Genomic DNA, 18,896 nt, shown 5'->3' on the forward strand with positions numbered 1-18,896 from the left:
ATTTTTTCTCCCAGGAAAGAAATGGATTTGAGTTTACATTTAGAGTCATTCAGTGTGATAGCATTGTGGGAGGTTCTGTCTTCTTCCATGGTTCATGGAGAAGTCAAGAGAGACCTTGGAATCAGAATTTCATGAAGCACATGGGTCCAGCTCCATGCTGATGGGCTCTGTGACCAGCCTGAGTGGTTTCACTTCTCTATAGGCAGCCTTGAGGCACTCTAGTCCCAAGGGTTCACCCATGATTCTGGACTAAGTGTGGACATTCAATCTACAAAAACTCAGAACTCCCAAGCTCAAGCAACCCCCTAGTCTCAGCCTCCCTGAGTAGGAAAGAAAAAAGCATTAATTAAGCTTAATAAATGTTCATTGAATTTCCAAGAACTGTGCTAAGCCCTTTACAAAAGTTATCTCATTTGATCCTTACAACAACCACCCTGAGAAATAGGTGCTATTAATAGTCCCATTTTACAGATGTGTATTCTGAGGCAGTCATTGGGTAAGTGACTTTTCCCAGGGTCACACAGCTAATCAGTGTTTGAGGTTAGGTCTTTCTGACTTCAGGCCCAGCGCTTTGTGTACTGTGGCGCCACCTAGCTGCTTAAGAATGTAGGAGGGATAACAGGTGTGTGCCACCACACCCCATAGTCTTTTTTTTTTAATAGAAAAAATGTTACTGGGGCGACTAGGTGGTACAGTGAGTAGAGCACTGGCCCTGGAGTCAGGAGGACCTGAGTTCAAATCCAACCCTCAGACATTTAACACTTACTAGCCATGTGACCTTGGGCAAGTCACTTAACCCCAATTGCCCTGCCTTCCTCCAAAAAAAGCCCAAAAAAAAGTTACTTTATTCTATAAGCAAAAAAAAGTTAAAATGCTTTTTTTGTAGTGCAATGGGGAGAGGTGATTATAGGATCATAGATAAAGAGCTACAGAGGCCCTTAGAAACCACCTAGTCTGGTCCTCCATTTTACAGATGAGGAAACTGAGGCTTAGGAAGGGAGGTGACTTGCCCAACGTGGCACAGGGAAGTGACAGAGCCAGGATTTGAACCTGGGTCCTCTAACTTCAAATCCAGCATTCTTTCCACTGAATCACACTAGACATGATTTGTCTATCACTATAAACATCATCCTGTTTGGGTTCAGGCTATTTTGGCATAAATTTGGAGGGTCCAGATGTTGGGATACATGTGACCCACAGTTGCAGGGCATGGCATCCCTGGCTACCAGGTAACTTCTAGGTGGTATCAGTGGACTGACACAAAGGGGCAACTTCTGGGAAGAAGCAGAATATAGTAAGCCTTAGTGAGTGGTTAGGGAGGGTGGGGAGAGAAAACCAAACTCAACATTCCTTCTCTACCCTGAGAAACCTTGGAGAAGCCGGATAGTCCAAGAGCATGTAGTCACGTTACCCCTCCTTGACCAATGTCATCTGGGAACAACTTTAATACATCTCAAACAAAACCCCACTGCGAAAAGCTCTCTTGTCACATCATGTTCAATGAACCTCCTAATAATTAATAAATCTATAGAGCTAACTGCCCCATAATATTTTTTTTCACCTATTGCCACATTTTCACAGAAGCTATTTTAAGACATTGTACAGGCCAGGCCTGTATATGGACCTAAAGCCTCTTACTCTAAAGCCCTTTTTCACTTCAAAGTTAATTTCCTTGAGAAAGAAAAGGCCTCAATGAAGTACTCGGGAAATCTTCCCACCATGTCAGGATGCTGGGCAGGGCTCCTTGAGGGATTCAGGCCAACATAGTTTTACTTGACCCTTAAAATGTGCAAATAATGTAAGAGAATCCCCACTCATGCTACCAAGCAAATGCCTTCCTACCCTCTGCATGAGTCAGTCCCATTCTGAACCTGGGAATGCTATTCTTCCTATGAAAACCTGAAGGAAAGAAGATTTATGTGGACGTGATAGCCAGAGTAGGGAATGGAAGGGAGTATTAACTTTGGAGTCAGAGGAGGAGAGTTTGAAACTTTGCAGTGCTACCTACCTCTACTTGCTAGCTGTGCCTTTCCTCTGTTATTTACTTCTTGTTTAATCTGTGCATAAATACATATATTTATCCTTGGTTTGTATATATTTTTTTACTTGTCTCCCCCATTAGATTGTAAGTTCCTTAAGAGCAGGGAATGTCTTTTGCCTCTTTTTGTATCTCTAGTGTGGTGCCGGCACATAGTAGGCACTATTTTAATAAATGTTTATTGAATGGATGAAAATTATTTCTCTTGGTCTATAAAAATTAGGACGTTGGACCCTAAGTTTCTTCCTAGTCCTAAATGTCATGATCCTGTGTATATGAAGGGTGGATGTATGGAAGAGGGCTGAGACCTATTTGGGTTGGCCTCAGAAATCAGAATTAGAGCCAGTGGCATATTAAAATGTCAGCTTTTAGTTCCACATAAAGAAAAATTTGTAACTATTAAGGTCTGAAAGTATATGTCGCTGCCTCTTTCCTTAAGGCCAGCAAGCAATGGTTGGATGGCTATTTGTCATGGATATCATAGATGGGGTTAGTCTTTAAGGTCTGGGTTGGACCAGATATAGTCTGGGTGACAGTGAGTAGGACTGGACATCCTGCCTCAGACACTGACCAGTTGTGTGACCCTGAAAAAGTGAGACACCGTCTTCTGTTCTCTGTTCTGTCTTCTTATCTGTAAAATGAAGTAGAACTTGATGGTCTCTGTGGGCTCTTTCAGTTCCAAATCTATGACCCTGTGACCTTTGAGGTATCCTAGATTTGGAATCAGAGAACCAGAGAATTTAGAAGCCTGATTTTGTTACCTTGGTGACCTTTAACAAGTCATTTCTCTTCTATGGGCCCCAGTTTTCTCATCTGTAGAAAGAGGCAGGCTTAGACCCCTGGCTTCTTAACCTGTGTGTGTGTGTGTATGCGCGTGTTTTTGACATGGACCCCTTTTCCAGCCAATAGAGCCCTTCTCCAAATAATATTTTTAAATGCATAAAATTAAATAGAATTAAAGAAAACCAATTATATTGAAATATATTTATCAAAATATACATTTTTTAAAAACCTCCTGAATTAAAGGGTTAAACATCTCTTGGATCAAATGTTCTCTAAAGTCCCTTTCAACCCAAAATCCTGTGGCCCTCCTCACCTCTGGGATTTCATGATTCCATTTCCCGAGCTAGTCAGTTCTTTGACTGCAAAAGCTGTTGACTCTTCTTTGACCATTAGGTGTCTATCTTGTAATTACAATAGAAATCCTTCTAACCAGTCCCATTGACCAACTCGGCCTACACACATCTGTACCATGTTAAAAAAAAAAAAAAGGCCCTGATGATCTCTTGGGAAGAAAGTTTCTCAAAAATACTAAAATCCAAGGTAATTCCCCTCCATCCATTGCCAAGTGGGATTCCCCAGCACCTTGGCTCAAGAGAACTGGTTCTGATTTGCAAAGTCAAATAAATAATGAATTAGAAACTACCCCAAAATACAGAGACATAACCTCCTTCTCTATAGGACACTCCTGTGCAAAAGGAGGCAGAACATAAAATGTAGACTCGGGGCTGAAAAGAACCTCAGAGAGCATACTACTCACATGAAGCAAGGGAAGGGAAGAAAGAATAAGCATTTATATAATACCTACTGTATGCCGGGTGCTGTGCTAAGTGCTTTTTATAATTATTATCTTATTTGATCCTCACAACAACCCTAGGAAGTAGGCACTGTTATGACCCCCATTTTATAGCTGAGGAAACTGAGGCAAATAGAGATGAAGTGACTTGCCCAGGGTCACAGCTAATTAGTGTCAGAGGCCTTGGGTCTTCCTGACTACAGGCCCTGGCTCTATCCACTGCACCACTTGGCTCATTTTTCAGATCAAATGAAATCATGAGTATTACACATTACAAAAGATTACAGATGAAGCAACCCAGAGTTTGCCTTGGAGCTGGATTCTGATCCTTCCTCTTTCATTGGTGGCCATAAGACCCCAAGAAAATCACACCTTTTGGTGTCCCCCAAGCAACTTTCTAAAATTATGAACTGCAGACAAACTAGATCTGGACCTCTAGGCCCTCAAGTGTGGCCTTTTGACTGAATTCAAACTTCACAGAACAGATCCCCTTAATAAAAGGATTTGTTCTGTAGAACTTGGACTCAGTAAAAAGGCCACCCTCAAGGACCTAGAAGACCACATAGTGGTCACATCGAGGTCACAGGTAGGCTGTCCCTTAGGAAGAAAGTTTCATACACGTGTATATATCGGAAAGCTAGGTGGTAAAGTGGATAGAGAACTGGGTCTGGGGTCAGGAGTATCTGAGTTCAAATCTGACTTTAGAACTTTGTGACTCAGGGCAAGTAACTTAATTTCTGTTTGCCTCAGTTTCCTGAACTCCCAGGGTTGTTGTAAGGATCAAATTTAATGGTATTTATAAAGTGCCTGGCAGATTTTGTTGTTTAGTCATTCAGTCATGTCTGACTCTTAATGACCCTATTTGGGGTTTTCTTGGCAGAGATGCTGGAGTGGTTTGCCGTTTCATTCTCTAGCTCAATTTACAAATGAGGAAACTGAGGCAAACAGGGTTAAGTGACTTGTCCAAAGTAACATAGCTGAGGTCATATTTGAACGCAGATCTTCCTGACTCCAGACTCAGTGCCCTGTGTACTATGGTGCCACTTAACTGACCACCTGGCACATAGTAAGCACTACATAAATGCTAGCTATTACTACTATTATTATTAGTCTGAGATCTGGTTGGTTGTGGAGAGCTCCCTGATGAGGAAAATCCCTCTGTCTATTCAGAAGAACATTTTCTTTACATCTTTTGAGAAATTTTCTCTATTCTCAAAAAAGATCACTAAAGTCTTTTAAACATTGTGCAGATATATACCTATATATCTATTTCCGCATATATCTATGCACATGTGCACATGTATGTGTGTATATATACATATATATATCCATCCCAAAGGTCATAACAAAGACCTTTAAAGATGTGCTTTTAGACGTCTCTGTAGCAGACAAGAGTAAAGCCTGCAGTCTCCATGAGTGGGAGGTCTCCACTGTCCAGAAGGCAAGGTCTCCAGGTTGACTTTGTTCTCCCTGGCTTCCCCTGGAGCAGCCCCACCTGAGTGACCTGGATGGAGAGGAGGGCAGACCTCTTGGCTCCCAGCCAAGGATTCTCAACCTGCTGCTCCAGAGAACAATGGCCTTAGTAGCTTTCCTAATTTGGGAAAAAAGTTGTTGGTGCTCTTGGTTTAGGAAAGAAGGGAATGAAAAGTGTGGGGGAAGAGATAGAACACAGAATTCTTTGGAAGGAGAAAAAAAAAGATAACTGGGAGACTGGGAGAGCAAAATGGTTTGCCAGCATCTTCCCTGCCTGCCTATTGTGGGAGAAGAGTAAAGATGGCTGCCTGATGCACCAATGATTTATGGAAAAGCCTTTGTTCACTCTCCCAACTCTCTCCCAAAGTCGTATTTATTTGTAGTTCTTAGCCTTCTATTTATTTTGTATCTACCTGTATACATATATGTTTATATTAGTTGCATTCTCTATGTACTGTGTATATATATAGTATGTATATATGTGCACATACATATATACATATATGTATATTATTTCTTTCCTTGTATTTCTATCCCCAGCACTTAACAGAGTACTTGGCATATGATGGGTGTTTAATAAATGCTTGCTGAAAATGTGGCTTGAAAGAAGTGATATAAGACCCTCCCACCCCATCCCTGTGCATAGGGGGCATGTCCATGGGTCTGGTATAGTGCACATATTTTCAGACTATTCTAATGTATTGATCAGTCATGAAGATTTTTTCCTTCTTTCCTTTTTCTTAAAAATCCCATTTGTTATATGGGATGGCTCTCTGTGAGAAGGAGGGGGAAGGGAAAATTATGGTGATGTAGAAAGCAAAAGATATCAATAAAAACTTTTATTTTTAAAAAAAATAAAAATAATGCTTTTTGATAAGTTGCTTGAAAAAGATTCTATCCTCTTGTAAGGTACTATTTCCAAACCATCACACCCCTGGAAAAAAGGTGACATGTCCTGCTCAAGAGGCGAAGCTAGGTGATGCTGTGGTTAGAGTACTGGACTTAGAACCAGAAAGACTTATCTTCATGAGTTCAAATCTGGCCTCAGACACTAGCTGTGTGACCCTGGTTAAGGCACTTAACCCTGTTTGCTTCAGTTTCCTCATTTGTAAAATGAGCTGGGCAGCTAGGTGGCACAGTAGATAGAGGACCAGGCCTAGAGTCAGGAAGATTCATTTTCCTGATTTCAAATATAGCCTTGGACACTTACTAGCTGTGTGACCCTGGGTAAGTCACTTCACCCAATTTGTCTCGGTTTCCTCATCTGTAAAATGAACTGCAGAAGAAAATGGCAAGCCACTTCAGTATCTTTGCCAAATCGGGTTGGACACGACTGAACAACAACAACAGCAACAAAGAAGTCTTAAATCTGAACATCTCATGGCATGATATTATATGGTGGCATTGGGAGAAGAGGCTGGAAATATGTGCCAGTTAACTTTACTGATTCCACCTCCTCCAACTGTGAGTGTCTTCCTTCCCAAACTACCTTGCATTTAATCTCCTTGTAGATATTTGTACTTATTGACTTATTTATGCTGTACACATTTTTATTTGTACTTGTTCCTCTCTCCTCATTTCCTTCTTCAATGAGTTCTGTATCTGGCTCACAGTCTCTCTCCACCTCATCTGCTGCCCTCATACTAGGGGAGTTCAGCACTACTTCCCAGCTCTTCAGTCTACTAAGTTCCCATCACCTCCTTCTCCACTCTACCTAAACTATGCACACACACATCATATATATATATATATATAATATATATGTATATATATTATATATATAAATACCTTGGATTTTGCCATCATACACAAATGTTCTTCCATGCTCATGAATTTGGAAATTTATTCAACTCATCATAATCTCTTATCATTGCATATTTCCTTCTGCTTTATGACCCCTAACTGTGTTCTTCATCCTTACCATAACTTCAAATCCCTCTACTCCTGTGTCCTTTTTCAGGCTATCACCCCTGCCCTGGTTACACTCTACTCTCTTTCCTGTCTTGACCCCTTGGGGAACCATATATCCTTTATATTTGAATCCTTTGCACCCTTGTCCTATCACTTGATCATGCTCTGCCAAATCCCAGCCTTGGGTTACTCCCAACGACTACTGCCTTTGGTCCTATTCACATCCTACAGGAGAAAAATCATGAAATCGTTCTAGATTGGATCTATTACAAGCTTATAGCATATCCTCTCAATTGGGTACTCACTGCAGCAAGGCAATCTTTTTACACCTCCCTAATTGATTTGCTCCCTCATTCACCAAAGCAGCTATCACACATCTTTTTACCCATCCATCTTCAAACTTCCCAAGCTACTCCTTCCCCTATGGTCTCAGCTGAGAACCTTGCTTCATAATTTAATGAAAAAATGGAGGCAATTCCCGAAGATCTAATTCTTTCTTGTCTCTTCCTCCTTGTCTCATATTACTCAGACTCTTTCACCCAATCTCATATGAAGAGGTGACTTTTCCTCCTGCCAAAACCATCTCATTGGCAAGCACCCTCTGATCCCATCCTGTCTGATTTTCCCTAGCAAGTTTTTCTTACTATTATCCCTATTTCCTCTTCAATTTCTCTCCTAGCTTCTGGTTGCTTACCTGCTTCTTAAAAAACATGCACATATTTTCCCATCCTTAAAAAACTCTCATTTGATCCATTTCTCCTGTTAGCTATTGTTTAATACTTCTCCCCTTCATATCTTAACTCCTTAAGAAAATTATCTACAATTTGGTACCTCTACTTCCTCTCCTCTCACTCTCTTCAACACCCTCTGTAATCTAGCTTCCAATCTTATCATTAAACAAACCACCCTCTCCAAATTTACCAGTGATTTCTTCATTGCCAAATCTAGTGGTCTTTTCTCAATCCAGACGCCCCTGGATCTCTCTGTAGCCTTTGACACTGTCAATCACTCTCTTCAGCCAGACACACTCTCCTATCTAGGTTTCCATGATTTGGTACTTTCCTAGTTCTTCTACCTCCATAATTGCTCCTTCTGAATTTCCTTTGCTGGATCTTCATCCAAGTCACTCTTGCTAATCATGAGTGTGCCCCAAGGCCCTGTCCTGGGTCCTCTTCTCCTTTAATCTTGTCTCAATTGATGATTTCATCAGCTCCAGTGAGTTCAATGAACACCTCTATGTAGATTATTCCCTGATCTATATACCCAGCCCTAACCTCTCTCCTGAGCTTCAGTTTTTTTTCATCAACATCTGCCTTTTGGACAGCTTTAACTGGATGTTCCACAGATATTTTCACAAATCTAAAATAGAACTCATTAACCCCACCTCACCCTATAAACTTCTCTTTTCTGAATTTCCCTACTCTTGTTGAGGATACCACCATTCTCCTAATCATCCAGGCTCGTGATCTCTGTCATCCTACACTCCTCACTTACAGTCACCCCATATATCCAATCAGGGGCCATCTCCAGTCATCCTGATCTATATCTGGCCACTGGATCCAGATGGCTCTAGAGGAGAAAGTGAGGTTGGGGAACGCTCATTCAAATCCAATTTATTTTCAAGTCATGGCATCACCTTCCTGATGTCATGGTCCTGTTCAAGAACAAACAACAACAATAATAACACATATCCAATCTGTTACAAAGTCTTTTGGACTCTGTCTTCACAATAACACCACTACCACCACCAAAAACAGCCTCACATATATAACGCCTTCTCTCCAGTCATACAGCTGCTATCCTGGTGCAGGCCTTCATCGCCTCCCACCTAGACTGGAGTCAATAGCCTTCTAGTTGCTCATTTTGCCTCATGTTTCTCCCTATTCCAGTCTGTCTTTCCCTCAGCTAACAAAGTGATCTTCCTAAAGTGCAGATCTGACCCTCCTACTCAATAAAATCCAATGACTCCTATTGTCTCCAGGATCAAATATAAAATCTTCATTTGGCTTTTAAAACCCTCCACAACCTGACCTCTTCCTACATTTCTAACCTCCTTACTCTGTACTGGTCTCCATGTACTCATCGAGCCACACAAGCCTTCTTGCTATTGTTCCTCCTACACGATGACATTCCATGCTTTTGAACTGACTGTCCTCCAAACCTGGGATGCTCTCCCCACCTCATGGTTTCCCTTCCTTCAAGACTCAGTTTATAGCCTACCTTCTGCAGGAGGCTTTCCTCAGTCTCCCTCACTGTTGAAATAATAATCTTCCATCTTCTAAAAAGATTTATAAAAATATATCTTTTATGTACCTGGTTATTTACATGTCTCCTGATTTGAATGTGGGCTCCTCAAAGGTAATGAATATGTCTTTGCTTTCCTTTGTAAAGCAACTTACATAGCACATAGCATAGTACTTAGCATATAGTAAGTGCTTAATAAATGTTCATTGACTGTCTGAAACTGGGATTTCCAGAAAGGGCTATTTGAAAATTTCTGGAAGAAAGATGGTAGAAGAGGTTGAGCTGAGTTAAGAGTGAGAATTCAGGAGTTTGTTCTCCATCTTTGGACCATGTCAAGTTCTGAGCTGGATTCCCGGGTTTGTGCTGTCCTTATCTTCCTTATCTTGCTCTCTGGAGGAAGACTAAAGCCAGTGGCCACTGTTACTTTTGTTGCTGCTATAGTCAACAAATAAATTATTGGACTGATGCAGACCACGGTTGCTGAGATGACCTAAGTGACCCCTCAGAGACAATTTTTTTTTCTTCTCCTGTGACTCCAAGTCGGGAAAAGAAGCAATGTACATGAACTGATGTAAAGTTTTTGCCTTACCCTCTTCCTCATGAGGGTAATGATCCTGAATCAGTAAAAGGCAATTTATGCTATATTAGCAGTACTCATTGCAGGCCACATGGCTTCATAAACTTTTCCCCTCCATTTATGCTCACTGTTATTTCATTGCTATTATTTACTTCCTTCTTTACATAAAGAAAAGTAATGTCTGTTAACCTTCATTTTGTGGTTAATGTTATCATTGTAGAGTGAAGTTTGGGGGAAAGTGTGAGTCCAGAAGTGACACATCTCACCAGACATGAGGTTTGAGGAGGTGGCAGAGATTCCTCTGTCATCATGGAAAGATGGCACTTTCATAAACTTAAACATGGAAATCATAAAGCATCTGATTATAGATCCAAGCCAGCTCCATTTAATAAGCAGAAATAGTTTTAAGCAGAGATATTAGTAACTTAAAATAAATCAAAATCCCAAAGATATAGTAGTATACATTTCCAAACCAACTGGACCTGGGATGGGGAGGGATTTTACTTTGTTTATCTTTTTTGGATTCTTCCCTGATGTTTATAGGAGATCCCTACCTCCACCTCCCCTTTCTAAGATATCCCTGGTGATGGCTTCCTGTCCCTTATGGTTATTACAGACAATACTAAATAGAATGTTAGAAAGATAGGTAGATTAAAAAAGATGTGTTAATACGTATATGGAGAAGTAGATCGATAAATAGATGGATGGATGGATAGGTAGGTAGGTAGAGCATTTATTCCGTTCTTACTATGGCATAGGCGCCATGGTTAACACTAGACATACAAATAAAAGTATGCTGGACAGTTCTGGTGCAGGAAGAGTCAACCACTGTCATCTTCCAAATTACATGAGAGGGCATGCCATACCACCTGCCTCAGCCAGCAGTAACCTTGAGGTGCCCTCAGCCTTTCAGCATTTCAGGGGGTGGGGCACATTGTCTTTGTATTAACCCTTTGATTGTCATTTGTGAATGTGACAAGCATAGGCCTTCACACATGTTGCTAATTAAAAGGTTGAATGGCTCAAGGCCAGGGTTGGACCTCAGGAGCACTGCACTGAAGACCTCTATCTTAGTTGACATCAGTTCATTAATCATGACTCTTTGGACCTGGTTATTCCATCAGTTCTAAATCCACCTAACTGAACCATCAGCACAAATGTTTCTATCTTGTTGACAAGTATCTCACATGAGGTCAAATACCAAATCTTGTCATGCTATGTCTGTAGGCATTCTCCTGATTTAGTAACCCTGTCAAAAAACATTCTATTGATGGCGAGTTAGTAGAGAATTGTAGACTGTTAGAACTGGAAGAAACCTCAGAGTTGCCTTAAGCCAATCCCTTTATTAGACAGATGAAAGAACTGAGTCAGAATCATAGATTTTAGAGGTGGAAAGGATCTCAGCAGCCATCTAGTCCAACCTGAAAGAAATTCCCACTGTAACATATTTCATAGGTAGTCATCCAGCTTTTGCCTGGAGATTTTCAAGGAGAGAGAACCCACCACCTCTGGAGGCAACCTATTCCACATTAAGACAACTGTAATTTCTAGGAAGTTTTCCTGAAGTCAAGCCTAAGTCTGTCCTTGATTTCCCCCCATTCGTCCTGGTTCTGCCCTGTAGGGCCAAATGGAACAAATCTAATCCCTCTTCCTCATGGCAGTCCTTCAAATAAACATAGCTATCAGGTTCCCGAGTCTTTTCTTTTCTAGTTGAAACATGCCCCATTGCTCTAACCAGTCCTCATTTGGCATGAACTCAAGGCCTTTCACCATCCTGGTTGTCTTCCTCTGGATGTTCTCCAGCTTTATCAAATAACCTATGGTGCCCAGAACAAAACACAATATTCAAGATGTGCTAACTAGGGCAGAGCACAACAGGATCATCACCTCCTAATCCTTGGAATCCTCTCAATGAATCCCAAGTTCACATTTGATCTTTTTGGCTACCACTCTATACTGCTGACTCATATAGAGCCTTCGGCCTGCTAAAACTAAGACTCAGAGGAGTGAGATGATTTCTCCAAGGTCACAAAGCTTGTTAATGGCAGAGCCAGGGTTATAACCCAGGTTTACTGACCCCCTTCTCCTCCCCACCATTCATTCTTCTTTCCACTATACCTAGTTGTTTTCCCTAGGACATCATCTCTGTATGTAAAGAATAGTACGCTGTTCGGGGCGGCCAGGGGGCTCAGCGAGTAAGAGTACCAGCTCCAGTGTTGGGACGACCTGGAAATTGAATCCCGGGCTCAGGCACTCAGCACCACACCCAGAAATAACTGGCCGTGTAACCTTGAGCAAGTTACTTAACCCCGATTGCTTAAATTAAAAAAAAAAAAAGAATAGTACGCTGTGTACCACTGCTCAGTGGCCTGCACTGTACTTTGGACTCTTGATAGGATAGCTAAGTATTATCCATGGTATCAAAGTACAGGAAAAAAATATGGAGGAATTTAATTTATGGGTGATCCAAAATTCTCCTTTGAACCAAGAGTTTTGTCCTCTTTCTCCTACTCCCCAACCGATTCTAACAAGTAGACAAAGGGAGTGTTTGGAATTTCATCTCCTGCTCTCTCCCTGCCCATTCCCTGGAGAGAAAATGGTCTAAAGGTGGGCAGTGGGAGAGGAGAGGTAGAGAGCAGCCAAGGGCCCAGATAACCCACAAACTAGGTGGTGGGGAATTGGCCCCGTGCTCCCTAGAGGGGAGAGCATCCGCGGACCATAAAACCTCCTGCCTTCTTCTTGGCTAGGAAACCTTGGCCAGGCCCCTGGGGGAGGTGACAGCTGGCTATGGGAAGTGGGAGGAAGCCAGCCTACAGATCATAGAAGTGAAAATTGGCAGGATTTCCTAGGCACAAACAGCATCTTCTCCAGCTTCTGCCTGACTTCTCAGTGGGAGCATGTTGCTCTGTGTGTCTGGAATGAAGGGCTGTGTAGCCACTATTGTCTGACTGTTGGCTATATTCTACCTTCTTTGAAGTGTATGGGAGAGAGTCTGGAAAAAAAAGCAGCTCTTCGGGATAGGACCCCAAGAAGGCCTGGAGGGAAGTCTGCCTACATCTAGTATCTCTCCTTAGGGTGACCACACTCTGGTCTTCTCCTGGGGATAAGAAACTGCTTTTAACCATAGAACTGCCTTCTTCCCAATGGCCCCCTCCTCCACCTTCAAGAAGCAGTTTCTCAAAAGAAGAACAATCCACTTACCTTTTCAATGACCCCAACTACCTTACAGCACCTCAGGTTCTCCACCGCTGAGCTCAGGGTGCGGATGGGCCGGAGCCTCAGGCTGCTGAAGCCCTGTGTGGGGAAATGAGAGACAGGGAGACATGAGACCTTGAGCCTGGGTGACTAGGGAACTTCCCTAGACTAGAACACACTGTAACTTCAGTTCTGTGTGGCGATCCTTCTCTACCAGGTGAAGATCTAAAGTATAGGTCTGACTAGGTGGCTTCTGTGCTCTCAAGAAGCTTTGGTGTCTTTCTGTTGCCACTAGGACAAAATGCAAATTCCTGTTTGGCATTTAGAGCCTCTACAATCTGGCCCCAGTCTATCTTTCCCAACTTACTTTATGTTACTGCCCCCCCCAAATTGTACATTTCAGTCAGATTGGCCTTCTTGTTTGTAACATCCATCTCCCACCTCTGGGCCTTTGTGCAGGCTGTCCCCCATGCCTGTAATGCCCTCCATCCTCACCTCTGCTTTCTAGAATCCTTTTTTCCCTTCCAGGATGAACTCAGATTCTACCTTCTACTTGAAGACCTGCCTGGTCTCCCCGTTTGTCAGAGCTTTCTATTCACACACCTCCAAATTCCTTTGTATTTACTTCTGTGTGTATGTGCTATCCTCCCAGGAAGACATAAGTTCTTTGTATACCCAATGTCCAGCACAGTGCCTTAAACATAATAGGCACTTAATAAATGCTTTAATTGAATCGAAGTTGGAGGCAGACTTCAGGGATTGCCATTGAAGCACAGCTTCCCATCTATACCCACCTACCCTGGGGGCTGTTTCAGAGCCCAGTACAGTGCCTTAAGCATAGCAGGAACTCTATAAATATGTAATGAATGAAAGAATAGGGCATTTGTTTGGTGGCCTGGTGGGTTGGTCCTGGAGGCTGAGTGGTGCCATGAATAGAACACTGGCTCTGGAATCAGATGGACCCATATTCAAATCCTGCCTCCAGCACTCACTACACATGTGACCTTGGGCAAGTAATTTAACTTCTCTAGACCTCAGTTTTCTCAACTATAAAATGAGGAAGATGAAGCAGATGGCTCTTGAGGTCCCTTTTAGCTTGAGAACCACACCTTTCTTAAAGGTATTAAGGTAGCTGCCTTGAATGATGCTGAGATGTGCCTCTAACTGTCCCTTCTTCATACTGTCCTTTATATAGGGTACCTACAAAAGCCTCTTCTTTAAAGGCCCCTTCCCTAGAGGCTTGCTTCTCTGAGATGAGCCTTAGGGATTATGGGAAGTCACCCATGCTACTTGAGCTGAAAGCTTCCAACCTGGGATGCTGATATATGCAATGCAGTTACCCCTGGAAGTGTCAGCCAGTCATTCCACAAGCACTTATTTGTCATTTGGCCCTGTGCTAAGCATGAGGAGTACAAAGAGAGGTAAAAAGAGCCCTTACCCGCCCTTAAGGACCTTGCAATCTAAGGGGTGAGACAATGCGCCAACAGCTGGGCATACATACAAGCAATATATGGGGTAACTTTAGAGGGAAGGCTTCTCGCAGGCAAGGAATGGTTTTACCTGCAACTTGAAGGAAGCCAGCAAGGCAGAGAGGCTGCATGTCTGCCTTTGTGTCCATATTTATGTCTCTCTTAAGTTGCCAAATCCTTCATTTTGCTGGGATGGAGAAGGGAAGAGAGGCTTGACTCACAACACTTTCTTGCCTCTCTGCTAACTACAGGCTCCTATTTTTAAAAGCTGACAAGGCCCTTAGATTGTGGGTCTGTTGATGGTTTGACTGTGTCTCTTTCCCTGCCGTGTCCCAGTGGGACACTGTAGAGATTGAATCATATACTCTGGAGGAAAGCATGAGTTGAGTTGAGTTAAGACACTGAAAAAAAAAAACGAGCAGACAAGAATAAAGCTGTGGGGATCCCAAGGAAGAAAGAAGCCTCTGCAGGGTTTACCTTAATTTTTCACCAGGGTAAATGACACCAGAATATTAGCCAGCAGCTGAAGTTTGTTTTCACTTTGCCTGAAAAATCTATGTGGAGTACGGAGCTGAGCTGCAGTTTTTGACATGTATAAATAGGGGGTTGGATTAGATGACCTTTGAGGTTACCTCTAGCTCCTAAAGGATTCATTGGGGAAGCACCAAGAAGAAGAAAAGAAAGCTGGAGGGGGAGAACAAAAGCCACCTCAACCTTCATTCTTCCAACTAAGCACAGAACAGTTGGCAAAGACAGGGCTTTGGGAGCATAGATTGGGACCTTAGAGGTCACCTGATTTGACCTCTACATTTTACAAAGGAGGAAACAAGCCCAGAGCAGCTAAGTGACTTCCAAGGTCAAACACGTGGCAGAGATGGGATTCAAACCCAGGTCTCTGACTCCAGATCTAAGGCACTTTCAATTTCCATCAAAGGAGCCCTTATTACAAGTTTAGATCTACAAGTACTTTTGGGGATTTACATATATCTTCAGGATTAATGGTGTTGTTCAGTCCTTTCAGTTCTGTCTATTTGTGACCCCTTGGCAGAGATACTGGAGTGGTTTGCCATTTCCTTTTCCAGATCATTTTACAGATGAGGAAACTGAGGCAAATAGGTTAAGTGACTTACCCAGGGCCACACAGTCAGGAAGTTGTGAGGCTAGATCTGAACTCAGGTTCTCCAGATACTCTATTCACAATAGTAGCTTGCCTATTTGAGGGTTTATGATTTGATGTTTTTTTTTTCTCATTTTAATAAAACATTCTTCTAAGCAACTGTGAGAATTCTTTCTTTGTTTACTGGAAGCCACCATACACACATTTTCCTGTGAGGAAATGTGAACTTTGAGAGATGGGAGTTTTGAGCCAAGAGAAGTGAGAACCCCCCACCCACCCAAAAGTGGACAAACGTCTTTTAATATCATGACTCTGACACATGGGTTATATTGAGAGACTATGTAAGGTTCTATTAGAAGAATAATTAGGCATATAGGGGGCATAGTGTATAGAGAGCTGGATTTAGAGTCTGGAGCAGCTGAGTTCTAATCTTGCCTATGATACTTGGTAGCTAATGTGAAGAAGGTCATTTAACCTCTCTACACCTCAGTTTCCTTATCTGTAAAATGAGAATGGCACTAACACATATCTCATAGGGTTGGTGTAAGGACCAAATGCTTTGCATCAGTAAAGCACTTTGCAAACCCCAAAGCTCTCTGTGTTAGCTAGTGATCACTTCCCTTTCTTCTCACATTGCAACATGAAGTCGTTGCCAACTGCCAGGAATTCCTTACCGTGCCAGGGCTGGTCCCGCTGCCCAGCGTCCTCTGCAGGTGGCAGTTGAAGATCTCTTCTGCCCGCCTCAGGTACTTGGTGATCTTCCTCTTCACTGCTTCATGCCGCTCTTTATTGGGATCAACTGATGGAGAAAAATGGATCAACCCCTTGGGTTCTCAACCTTCATTTTTCACCAGGGTAAATGACACCGAAATATTGACTAACAGCTGAAGTTTGTTTTTACTTTACCTGAAAAAAACTATGGAGTACAGAGCTGAGCTGCCGTTTTCTGACATGTATAAATAGGGGGTTGGATTAGATGACCTTTGAGGTTACCTTTAGCTCCTAAAGGATTCACTGGGGAAGCACCAAGAAGAAGAGAAGAAAGCTGAAGGGGGACAACAACTACCTCAACCCTCATTCTTCCAACTAAGCAGAGAACAGTGGGTAAAGATAGGACTTTGGGAGCATAGACTGGACCTTAGAGGTCACCTGATTCGAAGGATTCATCAAAGGATGGACTCCCCTACCAGGCCTGACCTCTGATGCTCTAGTGAGGTGGGGAGGATGGGGAGGCCACTGTGGGATATTCTAAGATATTTTAGCCCTTGGTGTTGTCACTATTCTCCCTGTTTTCACATCTAGGGTGTGGAAGATTTAAACTGCAAACAGGGAGAAACTGTATTCTCCATGTTGGGTTCTTACCTGCTGTCAGAACCCTTCATCGTCAGAAGAGCTGGGAAGGGTTAGGGATGCCCACCAGCAAGAAAAGAAAAAATACAACAGATAGCAACAGATTGGCGGGTAGAGAGGACTACAGATTTAAATGTGTGTGTTTGTTTGGAGGAGCCTCCAGAGGAAGGACTGATTAGTAGAGTCCCCTGATTCACTTTTTGAACTTACAGGGAAGTAAGTGCCCCTTTGTTTGGGATTTTGATTAGATTTCATGTATAGGGGATGATTTAGTGCACAGAGTAACCCCTTTGCTCTAGCCTTCTATGAGGAAGTCTTAATGACAGAACTACTCCTCTTTTGGAGACCAGATATCCAAGAGTGGTCCCTTTGGGGCACTTGGGTGTTAGCCTAACCGTAGGGATGTGCCAGAGTCAGCCTGAACTGGCTTTCACTAGAGTAGATTGTCAAATGTTCAGTGTGTGACCTTGGGCAAGTCACTGAACCCCAATTGCCCTACCTTCTCCCCTCCAAAAAGCAAAAAAAAATGTTCAGTGTGAGCATTTACACCTTGGAAATCAGTGAAATGCTACAAATCAAGGCTTGATATAGGTTTTGATGATTATCTAGACTTAAGAAAGTAATGGAAAAAACGTTAATAATGCAAAATAAACTTTAAAATACATCATCCGTATTTTTTGTTTTGGAGAGTGTAATGGAAATGCAAATTTAAAGATCTTCCCTGCCCCTAGGCTAAAGTGCACCTGGAACCTGGGGTGAGAGGTTTGTTTTTCAGTAGATACTTTTTGATTGGGCAGTGAGTCAATAAGGTTGTTACATTCTCTGATCCAGGAGAAGGCTATATAAGCCCTGATGTGTAGCTTTGTTTTGGGGCTCACTTTGAGAAGTGTTCTGTGATTTGATCAGATGAGACTCTGGGAAGCCATTGTTGAGAGCCCCCCGGCTTTGAAAAACCCAGATGTTGATTTGGTATGGATGTAATGGTTGGACAGTTTGGAAACTGTCTATTTAATCTGTTTTTCTGTCTTGATAATTCTGTCTGTATACTCTGAAGTTCGGGGTGCTGACCTTTTTCCCCTGAACTAGGTAAATGATACATATTTGACTGATTAAAGTAAGCTTGTTAACCCATTTTGAGTTGCTTTCCTTTATCAAAGCAGATCTAAGAACCTGTGTGGGCAGACACCCTGGGGAAGCTGGGGTGCTTGCTGATACAGAGTCAGTTAAATTTTATCAGCATACCTCCACCTAATCCCTATCCTTTACTTCCCACCCAAAGGGCTGAGAAGTCCTCTCTAGCTTAGCTCCACACAGCATTAGCCTGGGTGCTAAGAGACTATTAAGAGTCTCTAAGCCTTGAGACCTTGGATTATGAGTAGCTGAACCAAGCCTTAATGAGGAAACAAGGCAGTCATACCTGCTTTGAATGATGCAGCCCCAGGAGAGAAGAACCATGCAACCAAGATGTAGAGGGGTTCCTAAGCCTCCCCCTTCTAGAAAAAGCAGAGTTCTTGGGCAGCCTTGGGATGCCTCTCTAGCAATCCTAAGTACAAGAACAATAGGACTGAGATTTTTAGAGCAGAAAGGCAGTGGAGTATTTGGGCAGTGCTTGCTTCTTTGGGAAAAGAAGATTATGCAGGTGAACACCATTCCTGTAGCTAAACAAATGATAAAGGACTAAAGCCAATATGAGGAAGCAAAAAAATCTGGACTTTACCTTCCCTTATTATCATGAGTTATTTGACAATAAAGTCTAATGGGAAGGGAACTTCATTCCCCTTAAACACCATTCTGTATGGAATGAGGAAACCAATAGTCAGAAAACTTGGGTTGAGGGCAGCTAGGTGGCCCAGTGAATAGAGCACCGGCCCTGGAGTCAGGAGGACCTGAGTTCAAATCTGGCCTCAGACACTTAACACAAAAAATTTGCCGTGTGACCTTGGGCA

The 18,896-nt window shown here is 42.5% G+C and overlaps 1 protein-coding gene across 1 annotated transcript in view; it reads right to left on the bottom strand.

Annotated features, from left to right (window-relative positions):
• Nucleotides 1-18,896, bottom strand: part of RPS6KL1 (ribosomal protein S6 kinase like 1) — a 38,086-nt gene that overhangs the window by 13,553 nt on the left and 5,637 nt on the right. Inside the window, exons 3-4 of the mRNA XM_069092236.1 lie at nucleotides 16,275-16,399; nucleotides 13,021-13,113 (exon numbers count right to left, since the gene is read on the bottom strand). Of these exons, the coding sequence (XP_068948337.1) occupies nucleotides 13,021-13,113; nucleotides 16,275-16,399 (218 nt within the window). The remainder of the gene's footprint in view (nucleotides 1-13,020; nucleotides 13,114-16,274; nucleotides 16,400-18,896) is intronic.

This window comes from Petaurus breviceps, unplaced genomic scaffold (genome assembly GCF_028583685.1).
Source record: "Petaurus breviceps papuanus isolate PSGF00001 unplaced genomic scaffold, PetGlider_PUasm1.0 189, whole genome shotgun sequence".
NCBI lineage: Eukaryota > Metazoa > Chordata > Mammalia > Diprotodontia > Petauridae > Petaurus > Petaurus breviceps.